Here is a 22,076-nt window from a genome sequence, read left to right on the forward strand (position 1 = left end):
TGACTACTTTTCCCGCGGAAAATACACAGATCCAAACTTAAACACAGCTTTATCACAGCTCTCTATTGCAGTCGACTAATGAACAATTCTCATACAAAGTCCCTGCCTGGCGCTGAATCACAACAAGCTATGGTTGCCCGGCGTCCCCGTAATGAATTATGCGTTCGATTGACCAACTATGCTCAAAACAGCTACTTCTAGTTTTTCTTTCATTCCTTGCTCTTCATTATGGCGTGATATTTCTCAGCATCGAGTGGCGTACGTAGAGCTTTTGAAACCTTCGAGGCGTGGCCGCCATTTCACTATCGTTGCATGGCTTTACCTGTCGACAGAAAGGACCGATAAGCAGTCTGGCTTCCCGTTATGTGTATGTCATGCTTTAAGGTCAGCATGAATCACGATGTAGTGCCCCTGCATCCATCTTGATTGCTTTCTTTCGCATACAGATCGACATTAGATAAGTTACGGAGGCGTTAGGTTGCTCATGGTGATGACAGTGCACATAGAATGCAACGGCTAGAGCGTTACTTTCAGAATGGCAAGGCGGTGCACTTGCACATGTTGCTTGTACTTTCTCACACCACGTATCACTAACGTCTATCATTAAAAAGTACCATAGGCATTGAAGACTTGGGAAGCTCCTGAAGTTAGCGATATTTCTGCGTCAGTATACAATCACGTGACACCGCGTGAACAGTACTTTAAATTTATTTATTCATTTTCTGTATTCACGGTGCCAGACGGCATTGAAGAAAAAAGTGGAGGCGGTTGGTGACAGCTTCGTTGAAGTTTGTGGCACCTGAGATGGCGGTGAAGGAGACATGTGACCCGAGTCTCAGTACGTCGTTTGTTGTACTTGGAATGAGGTCCAGACATTGGTTCGGCATTGCGGGAGTGCTATAACGTAAAGCTATTCCAATCTGTTTCTATACCATTTCTGCCACTAGCCCTCCTTGTTTCAAAAAACTCGTTTCACTGAGTGCAGGCGCAACGTTACCTATCAGATACCGCTCAGCTGTGGAAAATCTTATACAGATCGAACGGGACAGGTGCTTCAATGAAAGAGCTCGTCAGCACAGCAGTAACCTAAAGAATGGCTATGGGAGTCATTTAGCCGGACACTGTAACAAGTGTCGCTGCACCTCCTTATTTTAAAAGACAAAATTCATAGGGGAAGAAAAGGGTAAGAGGGAAAGGGAAATAGTAGAGGCCTTTCACATTAAAAAGGCAGGAGATAAATGTGTAAGCACTCCCTCTCTTGCCTTGTCGGGAAAAGAAATCGCATTTTTGGAAGAAAGATTATAATGTCGTTGATTTGCAGATGTTTTTGCGACTGTGCGCATGCCTATGCTAAAAAAAAGGTATAAATGTCCGGTGAATTTCAAATAAACTTCCACTTGGCAGTCAGCGTTTGTCTGTGGTATTTGTTTCCTTGTGTCCTCGTCTTTTTCGCGCTGTTTAACCCCAGTTCTTAGTCGTCAAAGTACCACACATTTGAAAGAAAGTAAATCGAACACCAGAAACTGCAGGAAGTGGGTCAGGTTGGAATAGGCACGCTGTAGTAGGTAATTCCGTTAAGACACGGTCCAGTTTCGTTGTCTTCACGGTGTTTGTCCTAAGCTCTCCTGATTTTGAACTTGACCGCTTCACCCTTGCAGTAACACTTAAACAGCAGTATCGTAGCGGTCTTGTACCCTAACGTGTTCGTGTATAACTCCAGACATGCTCGCTCTTTTACATTGCCATATGAGCGTCAACTTTCCGCATGTCTTAGATGAGTTGCTTCTAGTACGACCTGGTGTTAGATACGGGACCTTTTTCTGAGCCTCCTTCGAGTTCACCAGACCACATCGAATCGCGCCACAGTCAATTAAGGAGCGCAGAAGCAGATCTACCCCGTTCCCGAGGCGCGGCACGTGCAAGCGAGTTGGCGTCCCCTACCTCGTGCGCTGCAGGCGGAGCTATTCACTGCTTGACTCTTCCCGAAAGTCTAGCGGGAGCCTGCCACGGTTCTAGGTAACGCAGGGCCCGAGCAAAGCTGCTTTGTAGCACTGAAACGGCGCCCCCTTCCGCCTATTGTGACGGCGCTTGCAAGTCAGCAAGGCAATACCGCAGAGAGAAGTAAGCACTCGGACAATTGGGGCCCAAGGAGCGACCCTCGGCGCCGGGTGTGACACAATCGCATGGGCGCCTACTATTGGCCGAAAATGACGACATCTGAGCGGGCTCGCCGATTGGCCGAACGTGACGTGACTTCGAGACACCGAAGGGCTTAAAAGCCGGAGACCGGGAGCAGCAAGGGAGCATTCCTTCATTCATCTCTTTCGAGCTTCTTGCCACGGGCCGCAGCGTACGAGTTGCTGCCGGCCTGTAATGACTTTATGACTCTTAATTTCTTTGTACTCTCATTGTAAATAATGTAAATAAACCTCCTGTTTTCATCTCAAAGTCCTCCTCAACCTTGGCCAACTCCCGCACCCAACGGTAAGGTCCAAAATCTGGGGGACAGCAACTGGGATCGTCTTCCAGATCCAACACTGGGCGCAACACAGGCGTTTGTTTTTGTGGGCACTGCCAACACTTAATATTGTATGCTTTCATCGCAGCGCAGCAGCTCGTATGAGAAATCTCATAAGCGATACTCTAAGCTCCCTACTATCACAGTGTTTTAAATAATGAAATCTCAACTTTTAACCTGTTTGTAAGCGTGATCATTCTTCTATAAATGCAGCAACAATAACAACAAAAAGACCCAGACATCATTACTCAATAAAGTGGTCGTAGTGCGTTATAGCGCGCACGAACGTTTTGGCGGCACATATCGCCTTGAAGGTCTAGAAAAATCAATTTAGACAGTGTATATATGTCCACATGCCACTCTCGCCAATTTTTTTGCAAGCCGGCACATCCGACCTGACGACGTATCAGGGACACGCTACGTGCACCACGACCCCTGTTGCGCATTCCAGGTGGTGCAAGCACCGTTACTTTATTCTGGAATTATCTTTCGGTTCAACGACGGCATTCTCCGCCACTCTCGCAGCGCTGTGCACATGGGCGGGCGGTCAGCAGTACTTCCGCGTGCGTCCCCGCGACACCCAAGCAGTCGAGGGACAGACGGCCGAGCTGCAGTGCCACGTGGCCAACCTGGCCGGACCCGTCCAGTGGAGCAAAGACGGATTCCTGCTCGGTGGGTGTCCGTGCTCTACACTTATTACCAAGCAGCTTAAGACAGCGCCGCGGTGCGTATGTGTTGGCCGCCTGCATTGTTTGACACCTAGCGTTGACATGACGTCGTTTGTGCTGCGAGCGTGTAACTTCTACCAGAAGAACCTTGTGAAGTTGTTCTTCGAGATTTAGTTGATCTCTCTCGTGACAATATGTTCCGTGGAACCGTGGAAACGGAACTCCATAAGTTGACTGCTTTGGGCACCTTGCTAACTTCTGCATATCTTATTCTTCCTTTGCTCCTACAGGTTTCGACCCGTCCATTCCAGGTTTCCCGCGGTACACAATGATCGTAGACAATCAACGCGGTGTCTATAACCTGCGCATCACCAACGTCCAGATGGAAGATGAGGCGGAATACCAGTGCCAAGTAAGAAAAACAACTGCGCGTGTTTATTTTTCTATGTTGGTTAATCAGTTGGTTAATCTCTGGATTCATTGGGAGATTGGTTGGGAGTATTTATTTCCACATCACAGGACACAGGTAAACATAGCCCTGTCGGACTGTAGCCATAGGCTAGTTGAAGGTCCGATAAACAAAATGCAGGCAATACCTAGCATAATAGCAACATACTAAGTAACACAAGGACTAGAGTGAATTCACTAGAAACGCAAAACAAACCAAATTGAAAATAGCGTACATATAGATAACAATGAACGAGATAGGAATGCTATGCAGAATAGTAGCAATTGCGATTAAATAACAAATACTAATAGCTTAAGAAGCCAACAAACACTGATACCAATGACAACATAGGGGAAATTACTTGTGCTTAATAAATGAAATAAACGATAAATTAATGGCAATTAAAGTGGATGAAAAAACAACTTGCCGCAGGTGGGACCCGAGCCCACAACCTTCGCATTTCGCGTGCGATGCTCTAGCAATTGAGCTACCACAGCGCCGTTTTCCCATCCACTTTCTTGGGTACTTATGTGTCCTAGTAGAAACCCGGGAGTGTTAGCCAGCGCCACCACTCACAGACCTTGGCGGCCGACGTAGAACGTCCTTTTTGCAGAAGGCGTCACGAGAACGTGATCTTTTGGGGTGAAGGCAACTGGCAACAGTTGAAGGCAACAGTGGAAAATGAGAATCCTAACTTTTTCTGTCTTTTTCAGTATTTGACTGCCTAAGACTTGTTGCGTTCCTATCTTTATAAAAATCAGCAAGCACATTTGTGCCTTATTCTTCATGTTCTTGCTGTTTTGTACATTTTCTGTCACTCTATAGTGCGCTCAGCATTACGGTGTGTGTGAAAACACATGAAATGAAATGACTGCTATAATGTAAGTAACTAAAGTAATTGTACAGACTGCATCTTCAGAGCAGAAAACTTTTTTGTTCGTTTTACGTTCGCTGAAATAGGCTTTAGGACTACCGCAGATGCTTCTGTCAGACATTTGGAGTTAGTGCTATAAAGATGCACTTGAAGTACTATTAATGCAGTCTTGAAATACTAGCGATAAACTTGTCACTGCATATGTAGGGAGTTCTCACGAGTTAGCGCTAGACAAACGATGGTATTCCCTACGCGAACGCGTAGTGAAGGTACATTTTAATCCTTGCAGGTAGGACCAGCCTACAAGAATCATGCCATTTGGACTGCAGCCCGCCTTACAGTGCTCGGTATGTCAGTAGCGTATCCAGCGAAAAACAATGATAGCGTGGCTACTGCAAAGAGATACACGTAGCGTGCCACCTGCTGTGATTACCAAGAACATTTGTCTTGATTAGCTTTCTTTACACTGAAAGCCGAACTTCTGTTGATTAGCAAAACTATATGCCCTGGTGAAGTGCGTGAATCTGGTAAACCTCTTCTCTGGATCTTGAAGGCTGCAAGAGAGTAGTAGCACTCTTCTCTCTACTTTTGGCATATTACAGTAAATCCTCGTTATAACTAAGATGAAGGGCGAGCCAAAGTTACGTCGTTATATTCATTATTTCGTTATAATGAGGTATGACTCTAATTGTATTTCTGCTTAAGCTACAAAAACAATGTTAGCCATGCCATTCCGGGACCTTGAACAAGAGTGAAATGGGCAACGATTAAACAAAATATCACCAAAAAAAGATCGAGTCATCAAATCCTGAGTGGTATCAAACTGCGCAGTGTCTTTCAAAGTAATAAAGTGATTGATACAATATTTGATCTAGACACCGGGACTAGTGTCACGCTACACTTCAAGGTATCTGCGACGGTGATCAACCGTGATATTCTGACAGCGCGGAGGTCTGTCAGTGCTTTAGATTGCATCCTCCTTGGTAGTATCAACGTTGCTCATTTTGGATATTTATACTACGTACCATTCGCTGCTGTTATTTAGTGTATGTGGCTGCTGTAATACGTATACATGAGCTACCAGTCATCAGCCTCGTCATTGGATGAGGTTGGAGTTTGAGATGCCGTCGCTTACGAGGGCAAGTACGCGGGTTTGCGGTCGTCACGTAGATTTATATTTCTGAAAGTGTTGCGGTAGCTACTTTGAAAAACACACGCAGGTGTAATAAACATCCATAAGTAATTCCCAAGCCAGCATCGCCACTTGATTGAGAGCTTGTCGCGCCCTATTTATTAACAGCATTCGTTTTTTTTTTTGTGTGTGTGTGTGTTGTCGACCTTCTAGTGCCGACAAAAGAGATCGAGCTTCGTCACCGAGGAAATGGCAGTGTAGTGGAAGTCAGAGAAGCCGAGAGCCTGGCCATTGCCTGTTGGGTGCGGAACACCAAGCCCGCAGCTAACATCAGGTGGCTGCGGAACTCCCTCCCTCTCGCGCAAGGTATGCTGCCAACGCTCATGGAACAACACTTGTATCAGTTAGTCTACAAGGTGTTCTTATAATCATTATGGCACGTTACGTACCCATTCATGATGGTGACATCAGTGAGTCTGTTATTCAAGCGCTTCGTGTGCCCTGTGCCTATTCTTGTGTGGGTGTATGTCAGCGTTATGTACAATGCGGCGTTTGCGGAAATGCGTCAATGTACGGCTCTCACATTGCTGGCACTCCAACTGAAATGCCGGCTAAATTTACTTCAGTGTGCTACATAGGGATGCAGAAAGTGCCAGAGCCACCAATCACACGTCTGCCGCAAAGCCGGGCGCTTCCACACTTGCCAGAAAGAAAAATTTCCACGTGCTCTAAAATCATGTATTTCCTTTAACTTCAGACTCCACCGTTCATCTGCATGATCACGATAATACGTAAGCAATTTGAGAGGGAACAACGAATGCGTTTTCAATTAATGGGTGCTCGCGATGAGCGAATTCGAATGTGACGTCTTAATATGCAGCAAGCAAAGATCCCATCGTCCATTTACTCGCTCTCAGCACTCTTATGTTTAGCCACTACAGCCTGTTGAAAGAAATTTTGGTGCTCCCCACCATATTGCTAGATCAAGTACTTCCCTGCTTTAAGTTGGGGACGTTGATCTAATTGTCCCTCTCAGAGTGCTTCAGAGCTTTCCCGTGACCTGCGGACTATGACATACACCTTAGAAACTGCAGTGCACATAATATGAGCAGAACTTATCGGCTATCTTCGCAACAACGAAACTAAATCGAAACGTATGGAGAATATTAACCATGAACAGTTACGACTGCGTCTCTTCTGTGTGTATTATCCCGTGTACGCTTGCACAAATCAGCGCTTCAGCGTGGTACATTATCGTGACATGAAACAGAAAGCGGCGTATAAGAGCAACCTTACATTGCTCTAGGCAGTTATGGACGTGGAGTTCGACGTCATTCAGAGCGGCGCGGAGCAGAGGGAGTCAGAGGATAAGCTTTTCATAATACAAGTTCGTCTCGCACAGCTGCAGCGCACACGCGGTACGTTTCCGGGCAAGTTGAAATTCTAGGCCCAAGAGCTGAGACGTCTTTGGCGAAGAGACAGAGACTCATCGTTCGGGGCGCGCTTTTGCCCAGCCATCGACACGCAGCCTTGCGAGCTATAGGCGCGACAATCAGCCACGCACGATCCTGTTCGGGCCTGGTGTTGCTCAGTGTACAGTCATTGATTCCAGGCTCGAGAGTCTGTCTTATCAAGTTTTTTTTTGCTTCTGCATGGTCGCTTTTGTTTACTTGTTATTTGGCCAGTTCACAGCTGCTCGCTACATTTGAATTCCAAATGTTTGAGCTTTGCGAAGTTTGAAGGTCGTCAATTATCTTGATTGCAGCTTGTGCATTTTGTGTTTTTTGAAGCTTACCTTGGCTGTGGCTTACTATGCGGCCGCCTAAACTGTAGATGAAAACGGAAATATGCTCGAGTTCTGCCTTTGCATATTTCAGAAAAAGTGCTGACGAGAAAGAATGCCTCCGGAGAGAAGCTATTTTCTGTGTACAGTTCTGTCACGCTGTACCCCAAGCTGGACGACAATCGAGCAGTCTACACCTGTGAGGCAACGCACCCCGCCCTCGAGAGCCCGCTGCATGCTTCAGTCACCGTCAGCGTGTTATGTGAGTCACAGTGAAAGCATTTCCTGGCTTTACAAACGGTCATATTATGTAGAGTGCTGTAATTCTGACAAACATTGTTGACGAGAAAAAAAAAAAAGGTTTAATGAGAAGAAATGCGGTGAGGACAGTTGGGTGTGTTGGTATTTATTTATTTATTTATTTATTTATTTACTTATTTACTTATTTAACGATACTGTCAACCCCCTTGCGAGGCTCCTTACAGAGAGGGTTATGAAAAAATATAAAAGAAAAGAACATGTGCAATAATCGCAAACACAGAATACTTCGGAATCAAGCGGCGCACTCGCACAGATAGTCATCCAGATATGCTTGACTTGGGACAGATCAGTATGTTCCACTAAACACTTAGTATGACCTAATTTCTTCAAGAAAATCGCAAGAAAAAAGAAAAAGGATGCCGGTGAAACACCTAAATGCGGCGGAGACCTTCTGGTGGGGCGGAAACGAAAACGCTCGTGCACCGAGCCTTTATTACACGTTAGAGAACCCCGAGCATTCAGTCAACCCTCAAGACATCAATACGGCATTTCTCATAGACAAACTATTACATTATAGGACCATCTATTAAGACGTCCTCACGGCACTCTTTCTCTCCCTCTTCCTTTCACCCGGCACGAAGTAGCTGGCTAGCGGGATGGCGAGGCATGCAAGTTGGTTGAAATGCATCAGGATCACTTGAAATCGCAGCAAGAGACCGAGACAGCCCCGGGGGAACAAGCGCACTCAGGCTAGACAAGCTGGGGGATTGTACCTTCATAAATTTTTCCTTCTACATTTCTTTTCGGGACGTAAAAGGCTCGCACGTTTACTCGATCCTCGCACGCAGACCCACCGGGGGCGCCCGAGATCGAGGGCTACCACGAGGGCGACATCGTGCAGGTCGGGGACACGCTCACGCTGGCCTGCATCTCGCGCGGCGGCAATCCGCCGGCCGCGCTCGCCTGGAGCCGCGACGGCCGGCCGCTGCGGGCGCGCTACAAGGCGGCCTCGCGCGAGGCCACCAGCGCCTACACCTTCGCGGTGACGGCCGCGGACAACAACGCCGCGTACCGATGCGAGGCCAGCAACCTGGTCACGCTGCAGCCGTCGCAGGCGTCGGTCACGCTGAGCGTGCTCTGTGAGTGTGTCGAAGCGGCGCGTCAATTGTGCATTCTCCAACGACGCTAGCAAGCATTTTTGCACGCCTTTGGTCGAAGATGCATTCAACTAAATTAACTGCCGCAAAATAAATTACCAACGTGGACGTATACTGGAAAACGTGGCGACACCAGCAGCGCTGGTGGCGAGATTTCGTGGCAGTGTAAAGCCCTTTAGCAACGGCTGTGACATAATCGCGATAATATTCTTCTATATTTTCTCTTTCCTAAACAAGAGCACTAGTCGAACGACACAGTAGGCCACAGAGCCAAAAGGTGCCGCCAACAACGTTGCTACTTTCTGATACGTAGTGCGGCATTCCGATGTACTTCCACACTAATATCTCATTTAAAACCTGTGCTCAAAACTCTGCGTGATAGATTATTCCTGGTACATAGAGCTCTAGGCAGGCACGTACCCTGGATTTTTTTCGGGGGGGGGGGGGGGGGTGGTGAGGGGGGACAACCCAAGGTAACATTTCTATGCAAATGAGGGGGGGGGGGTACCTTTACTAGTACAAATGTGAATAATGCCAACCATTTGCCGTAAAGACGCGTAAAACCGCAAAATATAATTGGAAGAAGGTGTACCTCACAAGTACGCCTGTGAGATACACCGCTCCTTTACTTGGCAAACAAAGAACCACATCAAATGGACTAGAGCATTACAGAAGCGCAGGAAGAACGCCGCCAAAAACAAGTAAATAAAGATTTCTAGTAGCGTTTTTGGAAAAGCTCCGGAAGAATATATATATATATATATATATATATATATATATATATATATATATATATATATATATATATATATATATATATATATATATATATATATATATATATATATATATATATATATAATTCTTTTGAATCCCTCGTTTACTGCTCTACCAATTTAAGTTGCCAAAACCGACTCGGGTTGTTATTCGGGAAGTTGTGTAACGATGCATGGTCACCAGTCCCGTACAACCACGTAGAATGCTGGACGCTGTGGTTCTAGACGCATTGCGCCCACCGCGGAAGGTTATAAAAACACCCAAATTAGCACAGCAGAGAAGTGGCTACATCAAGCGGCTTGACTGATAACCGTAGAAGCGTCATTCAAAACACACGGAATGATTCTCCACTTCCGGCCACCGTTTTCTTTACTTCAAAAGGTCGATCCAAAAATATTTTCGCAGAAAACTACTAAATTTGTTCATTTTCGCTTTTTCTTCCTGTGTGGCCGTTGCCTTGGATCTTCCCCTTAGTAGATCGCTTAATTTCTCAACTCATTGAGACAACTCAGAAACTCCAGTTGCCAATTTTGTACGAAAATTGCTGTACGATTAGGGAAAAGCCAGACGAGGTAACGGGTGCCAGTCATATTGCTTATGAATTTAATGGTTATTGCAGGGTGTGATGATGAACACTATTTCGCATTATTTTATTTTCCACCTTATCTAACCCGTATCACGGGTATACGGTTCCGAGGATCTGCCAGCGTCGCAGCGAGCTGTCACTTGAGGAAATAATGAAGCAAGAGGCAAAGTTAAACGTAACGTGCGTTTTATCCGGCCGCAACTCGTTCCACGAGCATACAGACCAGCTGACTACGAACCGAATCTCTTTCCTGGTCCCTGGATCAGTCTAAACAAAGAAGGTTGAACTAACACAGCAACAGCGATGCGCGTGATCGTTGAATAGATGGTGACAACTGAACTCATCTCAGTTTAATCGCACGGGCACCGAATGGATGATAAAACTGGCCTTCACACCCCAAGAGATGCCGATAACTGCCGCCATCCAAAAAGAGTGAAACAAATGACAACTATTCGACACTGTGAAGATAAAATGGCAGCAAGAGCTGACGACAGTCAAAGCTCTCAAACGAAAAGCAAAATGTTTCACCTCCGCCGCAAGTCGGCCCGAAGGTAGTGCAATGCCGGGCCGACCCGCGGCGGAAGTGAAGCAGGCGTTATGCACTCCCCATACGTGGGCCCATCCCGAAGTTTCGAAGGGCGCCTTACAGGTTCCCGAACGCACATGGGTATGTGCCATTGAGCTTGGTCCCTTTCTGGAATATCGCCAGGATCGGCCCACATGATGATTTTTTTTCTGTTGAGGGACGCCGAAAAAACTACGGAAGGTTAGTCATGTACAGCTTTCGCTGTAGAAGGCAGCAAAATGTTGACAGCCGAATAGATTGATTTGTCGGCGCTTTAGGAATGTATGTGCGGAATTGTGGCGTGGGCGGGGATGATGGGGGGGGGGGGGGGGCACCCCCCTCCTTCCTAGGTACGTGCCTGGCTCTAGGCAATATTATTAGATCGTGTCATCACGTCGGCTGCTTACAATATGTTCTTTCTATTTTTATTTTTGCGTTGGGAAGGGGGTGTCGCGTGTCTTTAATACATGTGCAAGGGAGCTGCTTACGCAGTGCGCTAGAATGTCTAAAATATTGATGTCTGAACACCTGTCGGTAACAATGGACCTGGAGAAGCTGACAAACTGGGTTGCTTACGGTTAGACGATGGACAAGGAAACTCAGAACCGAAAATCGGGCATTTCGTTTCGTTTGTACTCATGTGATGCCAATACCTCGTGAATACATGCAAAACGTCCTTATAAGGCGTAGCAGGTTTACACATGGGCACTACGCGATCGTTTGGCTAGGTCGCCTTTCTGTTTGCAGTGCACTGACGTTCCGACGCGAAACGCAGTCCCTCCCGCTCGCGTCTTCATGGCGGCACCAAAGGAGGCGAAGGCCGGCGACCTGGTGACCGTCTCGTGCACCACGGCGCCCAGCAACCCGGCGGCCGAGGTGTCTTGGAGGCTGGACGGTCGCGCCGTGCAGCCCGCTTCAGACCAGTCGACGGTGCAGAACAAGAATGGCTGGATCACGTCGTCGAACCTCACCATCACGTTGACAAGGCAGGTATGCCCGCAGCCCTGTCAAGCCATGCTCGGGGCTTGCCGCAGCTCTCTCACTTATGTGGGTCTTCTTGGAAAGATGGAGTTGCTGCCGCCCCTATTCCCTCTGACACTCGTGTATCTTAGGCGAGTTGTAACAAAAGACGATAGGCCACATTTAGTCAAACAATGATAACTGAGCTCACCTGATGCGCTCAGCTTATCCATACGTTCAGAACAACGCGTACCTTCACTTTGCGCTCTAAACTCACGCTTTTCTGCCAAAGGTTCGATAGCTGTTAACAAAGCGGTAACAAAATCTACAGGTCTTCATCAGTATTCCAGTCAGGTAATACAGTATCACCACCAGTCATCATCAATAACAACACATGCGAGACCTTTGCTGGACTAAAACCGCCACGAGCGATCCTGTGTACTCTATACAGCATCAGCCGACTGCATTCATTGCCTATGAATTTTCGCCCGCCACTTTCCAGTGAGTTTACCTTGCCCAGGCATAAATTTCTACTCTAACGAAATATCGCATATATCTGGTATCCTAATATAATTTCCTTGATTCACGTATTAAATTGCACGCGTAAATCGAAACTTGATGTGCATCGCGGCGCTAGGCAAAGCGTTTAAGAACATGCATCGCCGCATGATCTGCTTGTAGCGACGTGTTCAGATAGACAGGCCTTGCAACCTGAGCCGGCTTATAGCTCTGCCGCATAGCTTTCTTCTACCTCACCCCTCCCCCCCCCCCCCAGTGACGCAACCATTTGTCAACAAAACAAGTGCTGAAAAAAAAATGCAACGCAGGATGGTTTTCATAAAGTCATACGCCGGCACCCTATTTGTTTGTTCGATAGGCGTCAAATAGCTCAATGTCGCGTGGCATTGCAAACAAAAAGCGAGGTATGCCACATCTCAAACTATATTACGGCTTCCATTGCGAACAATGGTAGGATAACACTGCGCAGGAAAACATCTATCAATTCACTTCTCGTTACAATAATATGTATGTACACTTCCTGTACTTTACGTAGCAGCTTCTGGTTCATCTCTGGCGTTTAACGTCCGCGTGCCTGTTCTAAAAGTAACATATGTTTAAAATTCTGTGCCAAGAGTGTTTCAAGCTTCGAGGTAGTTTCCTTTAGTTTTAAATGCCGTTCAACCCATTTGCGTGAAGGCAGTATAGTATTGCCACCTGGCCGATTGAAGCTCAACATGTTCGAAAAGTTTAAGCGAATAACACGTTAGATCCTAACTGCACCTTTTCGGTTTGATGCCGGCTTGCTCTAGACTATTCTGTGTCGTATTCTGGCAAAAACCTTTCTATCATCTTCGCCAATACTCTTTGTTATGCGACACCGGAATTTCAGATAAAAAACATTAAGCATGCTCCGCACTAAGCTGTGCAAGAGATGATCACACCAAGATATTCGGTAAAGGGTAACAACTAAATAGTATAGAAAATAAACGCGTGATTTTTCTGAGCTAGCAAAACATTACGAAACACTGCGCAGGACATGGATCCCAACGTCACAAATGTATATATTTCTTAAGTACTCCACAAGGATAAGTACTGGGTGCTTATTGAAGGAAAAACGTTAGTCTTCCTTCTTTGCGCATAAAAGCCGCTGAATAGACAGATACTAAAGCACATCGTCTATGCCTCTTTATTTCGTAGTAGGAGCTGCCCTCTAAGGTAAATGGAATACTTGTTACATAATTCTCCGATAAGATATTTCTACAACAAGCAAGCTCCAAATTGCAAGAACCGACATTGGTTAGAACCCTAATGGTACTCTATCCGTTAAAAAAGAAGGCGGTTAGACGGACGTTTTATGGAGTGCAAGCACGTCAACGCAAGAATAAACCAGTGAGGAAACGAGAGATAACATTACATAACACTTCTATAGTCATGCCGATGGAAACCTAACCTGCCGAGAGACCTAACTGATGGAAACGGGTCATTACTGCTGAAGGTATTCCAGATAAACCCTAACATTGAAAAATGGAGCAACGCTACACTTTTGTACAGGGGACGTATGTGGTATAAGGCCTGAGTGCCTGCCTTATGAAAGTAACCTTAAATCGATATCGCTTTTCTCCATTCAAACTCTAATTTCGTCCGTAGGCTGGTTTTTTATAGGATCATCAACGTTACGCCATTCGCTAACCCGACGAAACGAAAGTCCTCGTGGCTTCTACCTTTACCAGCTTGAGATAACGGTGCTATGCGTGAAGCGGTGCCCATAGTCGTGATTATCGAAACCAAACGGTCATTCACAGCGTGGTATTCAAATAGCAGCACGTGTATACGCACACACAAAAAAAAAGTGTTCTCGTGCCATTCTGTCGGTTTATATTGTACTACATCTTAGGCACAGAAACAAATCGCAAATCAGTGGCGTTCCATGGGGCTGTATACATTCCTCTGCAACACCAGTGTAGCAGAAGATTTGTCTAATTGTCGCTTGGAGTTACGCTTATTATTCGCCCTCGCACTAGTTGCTAACCAACTTATGTGTAAATCTGCAATCGCAAAATGTAGACCTGTGCATGCGTTCATAATGTCTCAATTTCAAACGTATTTTGATAGTTTGGTGACTGATGCTCAATAATTAATTGCACGTAGGGGTTATATATTTGCACCAATAGATATACATCAAAATTGGTAGCGAATATTTCCATTACGCTGTTAACTACAAAATTACAAACAATAGTTTCTAGCTGGCAATTTATGAAGCACGGTAACAGCTATTGCTTCATAAGGCAGCGCTCAACTTCACATTGTATTCTTGTATTTTTGTTATGAATAACCGCGCCAGTCTGCATCAGGCAGAATACTAGGCTCCGAGCATACTTGAAATGTTAGTGATTCGACGTTCTTACTACTGCCTGTATTTATCATCAACAACGCAAAGAAACATTTGTTCTTACATGACGTTGGTTTTACAGGTCACGCGCTACTGCTTTTAATAGCTGCTCGACATATTCAGTGCAAGAAAGGCTTCTGCTAAAATAGTAGAGATGCGCACGCTTACGTCTTCCACTGCCCACAGTGCATCCGTCCTTACTGCAATCCCCCACCCCCACTTTTTTCTCTCGTAGGACCCCGACGTCAAGTCTTTCACGTGCATAGCAGAAAACCACAAGCTGCAGGCAACAGTCGTCCAAACGGTGACAGTCAAAGTCATATGTAAGACACTGCTCTTCCTTGTGTTTCCTTCTTGCCGAAGCTGACGTATCTTTCTCGCGCATTATGTAAGTGTCGTGCCAAAATTATCCAGCAACAGCCTTTTACAAATGATGTATCGCGCCCGGTTTTTCGCAGCCTTGTCTTGATATGTGTGGCTTGACCCACAAAGCTTGTCAAGCTTGTCAGGCTTGTCAAGGATAGTATAGTGGTTGCTCGCTTTCGGTCTGCCTTGTTTAAATCGTGTTTTCACTCTGTGAACCAAGCATTTGATCGATAGGTTGCCCGTTTACGGGATGCTGGCTAACTACTCACAGTATTGCAGGCGTCGTGTGGCAGACTAATGAAGAAGCTAAAACAAGAAAAGGAACCAACCACAGAAAAAAGCAGGCAGAACGAAGAAAATTTATATTTTTCTAGAATTACTTATGTACATGGCCTCTCCCATAGATTAAAAGAAGTACCAGGAAACTATGGAGTAAAGGTGTTTTTTTTTTCGGCAGCAAAACAATAACAAAATATAAGTGTTTGTTTGAAGCTAAGGATGACGTTAGGAATTATTCTATTATAAGGCACAAGTATCAGTTTGCTGAATGCATAAAGCATGTGGTTTATGGGATCCCTGTGAATTCCGCAGACGTGTAAGTCGGACAAACCACCAGATGTGTGAACACAAGGTACAGCGAACACTTCTCTATTTTAAAAGGACGTCCGAGCACACATTTGACTTTGCATTGCAACGAATGTTCATGTAAGCCCGGCTTCGCCAACACTACCATTCTATTTAAGCATTGTCAGAAAACATCGGGGGAAATCGTGTAAGCTTTTTATATTTCGCAGCAAAAAGAAGGTTGTGTGAGTCACCCATCCATTGCTATGTTAGACAAAAAAGTGTTGCTACTTTCCTTGTATCTATACATTTCCACACAATTCCCGTGATCGCTCTGTGCGCCCTATAAAGAATCCTGAGATGTGTTGCGCAGTTCTGTGGGGTACTTAAGTCTAATGTTTCCGAATAATAAAACCAGAATCTAGAAAGCGCTCGTCCTTGTGTGTCTTTCTTCGCCCCCGTTTGTGTATAGCGCAAAGTTTCACGATGAATCAATTCAAACTAGGCCGACTCGCAGTGATGCTTAAATTCGAGGTGTTTGCCGATGGAACATGATGAGACCTGTTGCTTCAATTGACTGAAAGTATTATTCGTCATCAGAGCATGTTTACAATCACTTAAGCATGCCTTTCAAAAAAACTTTCTAACTGCTTGGCTTCTCAACGCCTGTCCCGAGTACACGGACGTAAAAAATATAAATGAAGTGATGCATTCTTTCTGAAGTTTCTCTTCAGTGTTACGACGTTCGGTTTATTATTATTATTATTTCTTGCTTCATAAAGCATGCGCTTCAACCTACATGCAGACAACTGAGTCGAATAAAAACACTATAGAAAAATTGAGACCAACGTTATATAGATTCACTACAGCTGTTTGCTAAATGCTTGCTAAATCTGTATGTGGTTTCTTTCTTCTTCTTCAAATTGACCTGGAAAGTTTAGTTGTTTACCGCATTACAGCTTCACTTAGCGTTTAGCGCACTATAGACAGGTACAGTTTAGACAGACGCAGACGAAACTATCCAGTGTCCTTTGTGCGCTACATGCTAAACTAAAATACCAACATGCCCAAATTTATACACTCTTTTATGGCCTTTCTTTGTTTTCTGAGCATTTTCCGCTGGAACGTTAAGAGGGGAAATGTGTGCACATCCTTCCATTGAGAAGGGCCATTAGAGTGCAGTCCGTCACTTGCCGCTTAGCTTATAAAGGTGTACACTGTGGGTCAAATGTTTATGTACCGCAAGATCTGAGAAAATGCTGAATATATCTGCAGCCTGGACACGCAGTCTGATAACCAGGATTTTTAATTAATACTACTACATGCTGACAGAGTGCTGTGCAGCATTACTGGCTGCGTTCAGAAATTCATGACATCGTGGTCATCCACGTTTCGATGTCTGCAGGCTCATGTTTGTCACCACATTTACTAAGCACCGTAGGGTTACCCTAAATCACCTGATGATCGAAACACCGTAATAATTTCTCTAGCACAGATATCGTTGGCAGTGCTCGTGGCATATGCCACGAGGTGCACAAGCCTATCTACACGTTCAGGTCCCACGTGGGTAACGTGGCGCGTTTCTTCCTCGGCGGCAATGGGGAACACAGTGAATCACCCTCCCTGCTTTCGTGCGCAGATCCTCCCCGCGCGCCTGTGATAATCGGCTACGACGAAGGAACCCCTATCGTGGCCAACTCGGTACAGCGCATAAAGTGCGTCTCAATCGGGGGAAACCCGCTGCCGTCGGTCAAGTGGTACAAGGGCACCAAGGAGGTAACGCCGCCGCTCTCTCCAGAACTTTACCAGAAGTCATGCATTTGGAAATGCGCAACGGTTACATTTGTGCGGACTTGTGCCGAACTGCCTAAAGGGTGCGACTATGGCCCCTTTACGTGCTTTATTTCAGGCCAGGGCGATGGCCAGAAGGGACTTACGCGTCTACCCCGCAATGAGCATAACATGTGTCAGACTTCTATTTCATTTTTTTTTTCAGTTCGCGAACATGTAACATAATGTCGGCTATCCTAGTCATGTGCTTTTACTATTCAATTTAACGCAATAGGAGCATTAAAAAATTAAGAGAATGCGGGGCGGTCAGTCGTAATTCGTTTTTTCGTTCGTCTTTTTTTTTTCCTTACCGTTTCCCACCTGCCCTGCTGCGGCCATTGTAAACGGAACCTGGGGCCAGTCAAGCTGCTTCTCCGCAGCTTTTTTCCCCTTGTTTTTTTCCGCCACAACCATGTACCTACTTGCTTGTGGAAACAAATAAATAAATAAATAAATAAAATAATTTAGTTATTAGACGCGAAGTGAGAATGCTTGTGTCATGTATGCGAGAGTTTTCGTTCTATTTTCATTGAGGTCAGAGAATGCATGTGAAGTTCTTACTATGAGACTCATTAAGGCTTTCTTTTGTAACACTACGATAATAAATGCCTCGTATTTTTCTCAACGAAATTTGAAGTCAATAAAATTGACTTAGGTAATTAGAGCCTGACGGGACCGACTAAACTGATTTAATTATCCGGTAGGTAGAATTAAATAAGAATCAAGAAAAGCACCAGAACACATCGCTAATTCATTTGGAAGTACTTGTCCGATTCTAATATGTGCCTAAATCAAACGCGTGGTCACCCGCCGTGGTTGCTCAGTGGCTACGGTGTTTAGTTGCTAAGCACGAGGTCGCAGGATCGAATACCGGTCACGGCGGCCGCATTTCGATGGGGGCATAGTGCGAAAACATCCATGTATTTAGATTTAGGTGCACATTGAAGAACCTTGGTGGTCCTAATTTCCGGAGTCCCCCCACTACGGCGTGCCTCATAACCACCAGATCGTGATTTTGGCACGTAAAACCCCATAATTTAATTAAACGCGTGGTCACTTTCTATCTGTCCAAAGTAATAAATCAACGCATAAATGACATTATAGCTCTTAAGCAAAGTAGAAATCTAACGCGCACCTTATTTTCTTTAGCATTAAATATAGGCAGGGGTCTAATATGTGTACGAAATGACGGCTGGTTTTTAAAGTCAGCTTCGCCGCATTGTAGATGTGTCATGAAGTAAGGCATACGAACGCCGCGAACGTGGTTTTGTTTTAGTATCCGCTTGAACTGCGTGGGTAAATTCCGTTCCGATTCTTGTGAAAAGAAAGTTCCCGTTAGGATTGGGTAAATACCGTAATCAGACATTGTTAGCTATCGTCATTGCTTGAACTTAGTCCTGGGGTAAGCCGAAAATAGGCGTTTTCGAAGGAAGATCGATGCTGTGCAACGCACTCACTGTCTCTTCTGAGACAGACGCTGCCACAAAAGGGGTCGCTATTGGAGTCACCATAGCAGTCATGCGCGTTAATGCTAACTGGTCGAATGCGAATTATCTGGTGAGGGCCAATTTTGTGAACGAAATAATGAAAGTTCTGCCCCATAGATATGCATGGGCACCAGCCGGGCCCTTCAGTTGGGATCGAATAAACCGAAGTCGAATTAACAGAAGTCTACTATATGTGAAAACTACAATGTGCGAGCCGTTCCTTATTGCGGTTTGTTCTGCTGATTTCTTTTTTTTTTCTAGTACTCATCGCTGTCTACGGTCACAGGAAGCGGAGTGTCGAGTGTGTTGGAAATCATGGCGCAGCCGGACGACAATCAGGCGACGTTTCACTGCAAAGCCTCCAATTCGGCCACCACGGAGCCGCTGACGACGTCCGTCAAGACGACGGTTATTTGTAAGAGGCCTCTGAAACTTTGTTCATTTTACTGATTTTCGACTAACCGCTGACCGCGCAAAATAAGGAAACTGGATTATTCGCTGTGACTTCATTTGTAATTAACGAATCATGAAACAAAAAGAAAATGCAAGGACAAAAGTGCGGAACATAATGCAAGGGCTTACCATCCACTAAATAAATGTCATTTACGAAAACTATATTGCGTATGCAACATGACTATTACTGACCTACAGCTGTAGTTAATGAGGCCATATGTTGTCAGGAGCCATTTAATTTCGATAAAGCTTCCCTTGCTACCATGGTGGCATCCATTGCGCAAGAGTGATCGATGCCAGTGCTGACGGCTACGGGGCGACCATGATGGTAGCGACGTCCGATGCATGACGAAGGCCGACAAGAAAGAGAAGTGCAATGGGTCGTTACAAAATACAGCTGCTGTTTATGAGTGAACTCAAACTGTAAGCCTTAAACTATACTGATCACAGTGGAAACAGCTATTCTCGCCTACTACGTGTTTTCCAGAGATTCGTTAATTATTGTTTTCGCCTAACTGCTGGTGGCTCATCTGATCAAGAAAAACACACAAAAACATATACAAGCACACACTATTAAAAAAAATTAAATTATGGGGTGTACGTTATGGGAGCCCGGAATAATTTGGACCAGCTAGGGTTCTTTAACATGCACCTAAATCAAAGTAAACAGGTGTTTTTTTCATTTCGCCGCCATTGAAATGCGGCGGCCGTCATGGCCGGTATTCGATCCGCGACCTCCATGCTTAGCAGCCCAACACCATAGCCATTAAGCAACCCCGGAAGATAACATTCACACACACAAAAATAACACACTCGCTCAAAAGTGCATTTCTTATGTGTTGTCTGTGTGCTGTCTTCCCTATTGATCCTTTTCGCGGCAATCCTGTGTGCGCTGCCACGTTTGATCACGTGGTGACGCGTCCATTGCTTGCCTCAACTGCCTCCGTTGCCTCCGTGTTTACAATGGCTGTGTACGACGCCGGTGCAGCTTGGCAAACCTCTGTTGCGGGAGATATCGTAGATGGTGACTGGGCGGACGACACGAAGCTTTGGCCACTGCTTCAGGGAACATGCAAAAGCGCATGCGGCGCTGATTAAGCTATGTCTAAACGGCGCGAACAGCGCATATGGTGTTTGTTCTAAAAGCGGGGCTAAATATGTATTCCAAGCTATCCAAACTTTCCGCTCATGACTTGAATTGGGATTAGTCTGTTTTGCACTTCCTTCTTTATTTGGCAAATATTTTGAAGCAGCAGCTTGTGAAATTTCTGACTCAGTAAATTTGTTGATTCTGATTATTTCTGCCTAATCGCTCACGAGTGTGCTCAGTCCCCATAGATTTGCTCTTGCTATGCACAAGACTTGAAACGTAGTTGTTTTGCGCGTTGCAATGCCTCGTACCAAAGATGCATTATCGCTAGTAACTCGCTTACTCTTGTGGACCGTCATGAAACATTCAGCTTCGACCATTGGTGCTCTATCGGTGTAGTCCGTCATTTATTGTGCCTATATAGTGCGCATATATTCAAGCGTGCGCCCACTCACTCATTGACACGTTGGCGCTCGAGTGGGCGTAAGATTCCGCGCCAGTTGGGGTAGATGTGTATTCATTGTGCACGAAACTTACTATGAGAGGACGTGGCGCTACTCCCTTTGTCATTGTTTAACGAGTGGTACTAACTCTTGCCGACCTTCCGGGGCTGAAGCGCTTTCTTTGAAGGTTAGCGATACAACGCTCGCGGATGAGCAAATTTATGTATCTTCAAGCAAAGCCGTACATATCGAAGTGCCGGTAACACGTACGGACAATTGCAGTAGCAGTCCGCGAACTTGGCCACACATATTCATTCAGTTCCTTAATATGGCAGTCACTATTTTTGCAACCAACTACTGCACATGTCTTCAATCAACATGATTCAATCGAGCACGATTGAAGCACAGTGCGTTAGCGAAAACGCAGTTGCATTTGAGACAGCTGATCGCACAGAAGCAAGGTGGAAGCGCTAGTGGTTTCGTATTCGTGCGCCGCGTCGCCGAAATCGCCACCTCGCTTGTCTAGAACAAACTGCTCCGCGAAAAGGGTCAATATCACTCGCAGCAGTTCGTCATCATTGCGCTGGTTGAGATAACGACTTATGAAAAAAAAAACATCATTTTTATATCGCAGTTCCTCCGAAAGTAGTCTCTATCACGGTGGTTCCACAAGCTCCGAAAGAAGGTGACACGGTGAGTGGCGCCTATTTCTTGCTTGGTTGAAAGGAAAAGCGCCACCGTTCAACTAGATTACCTGAGGCTACTCATACAAGCTCGTGTTGAAACTCATTGCCATATAAGCACGTGCAAGAACAAAAAGCTCTTTAAGTTATCAAAAACATTTCTCTGTGTACGATGTACTGGTGGAAAAACCTTATTTTATTTGGATGGAGTTACATGACCGAAAGCAGATATAAATTCAGAGCGCGTTACTTCTACGAAAATGAGGAAATTTGGCATGAGCACATTTCGCGATTTACTCTTCTAGCGCTGCTTATTGTCATTTCCTTGAGTACCGTAAAAATTGTTGAGCGAGTTGGAGGTTTTCATTAATAATGTATTTTTAGTGAAGACACAGTGTGAGAGACCAGAATGAGAGTAACTACATGTGCTTTAAAGAAGGTAGCTGCTGCTTCTTTCTCATACCCTCGTCCTGATTGGGGCTAAAATACAATCTACGAAGCTTCCAGCAAACATTCAGTTACTGAGAGGTAGACTTTGATT

The 22,076-nt window shown here is 45.4% G+C and overlaps 1 protein-coding gene across 3 annotated transcripts in view; it reads left to right on the forward strand.

Moving 5' to 3' along the window:
- The window catches only part of LOC135902456 (nephrin-like), a 59,524-nt gene that overhangs the window by 11,735 nt on the left and 25,713 nt on the right, over nucleotides 1-22,076 (forward strand). For all 3 annotated transcript variants that reach the window (XM_065432538.2, XM_070537805.1, XM_065432539.2), the window contains 11 exons: nucleotides 3,044-3,190; nucleotides 3,477-3,598; nucleotides 4,798-4,855; nucleotides 5,854-6,006; nucleotides 7,518-7,685; nucleotides 8,533-8,823; nucleotides 11,545-11,759; nucleotides 14,855-14,942; nucleotides 17,189-17,325; nucleotides 19,128-19,281; nucleotides 21,487-21,545. In XM_065432538.2, the coding sequence (XP_065288610.1) occupies nucleotides 3,044-3,190; nucleotides 3,477-3,598; nucleotides 4,798-4,855; nucleotides 5,854-6,006; nucleotides 7,518-7,685; nucleotides 8,533-8,823; nucleotides 11,545-11,759; nucleotides 14,855-14,942; nucleotides 17,189-17,325; nucleotides 19,128-19,281; nucleotides 21,487-21,545 (1,592 nt within the window). The remainder of the gene's footprint in view (nucleotides 1-3,043; nucleotides 3,191-3,476; nucleotides 3,599-4,797; nucleotides 4,856-5,853; nucleotides 6,007-7,517; nucleotides 7,686-8,532; nucleotides 8,824-11,544; nucleotides 11,760-14,854; nucleotides 14,943-17,188; nucleotides 17,326-19,127; nucleotides 19,282-21,486; nucleotides 21,546-22,076) is intronic.

The sequence above is a fragment of the Dermacentor albipictus genome, chromosome 4 (genome assembly GCF_038994185.2).
Source record: "Dermacentor albipictus isolate Rhodes 1998 colony chromosome 4, USDA_Dalb.pri_finalv2, whole genome shotgun sequence".
Lineage (NCBI taxonomy): Eukaryota > Metazoa > Arthropoda > Arachnida > Ixodida > Ixodidae > Dermacentor > Dermacentor albipictus.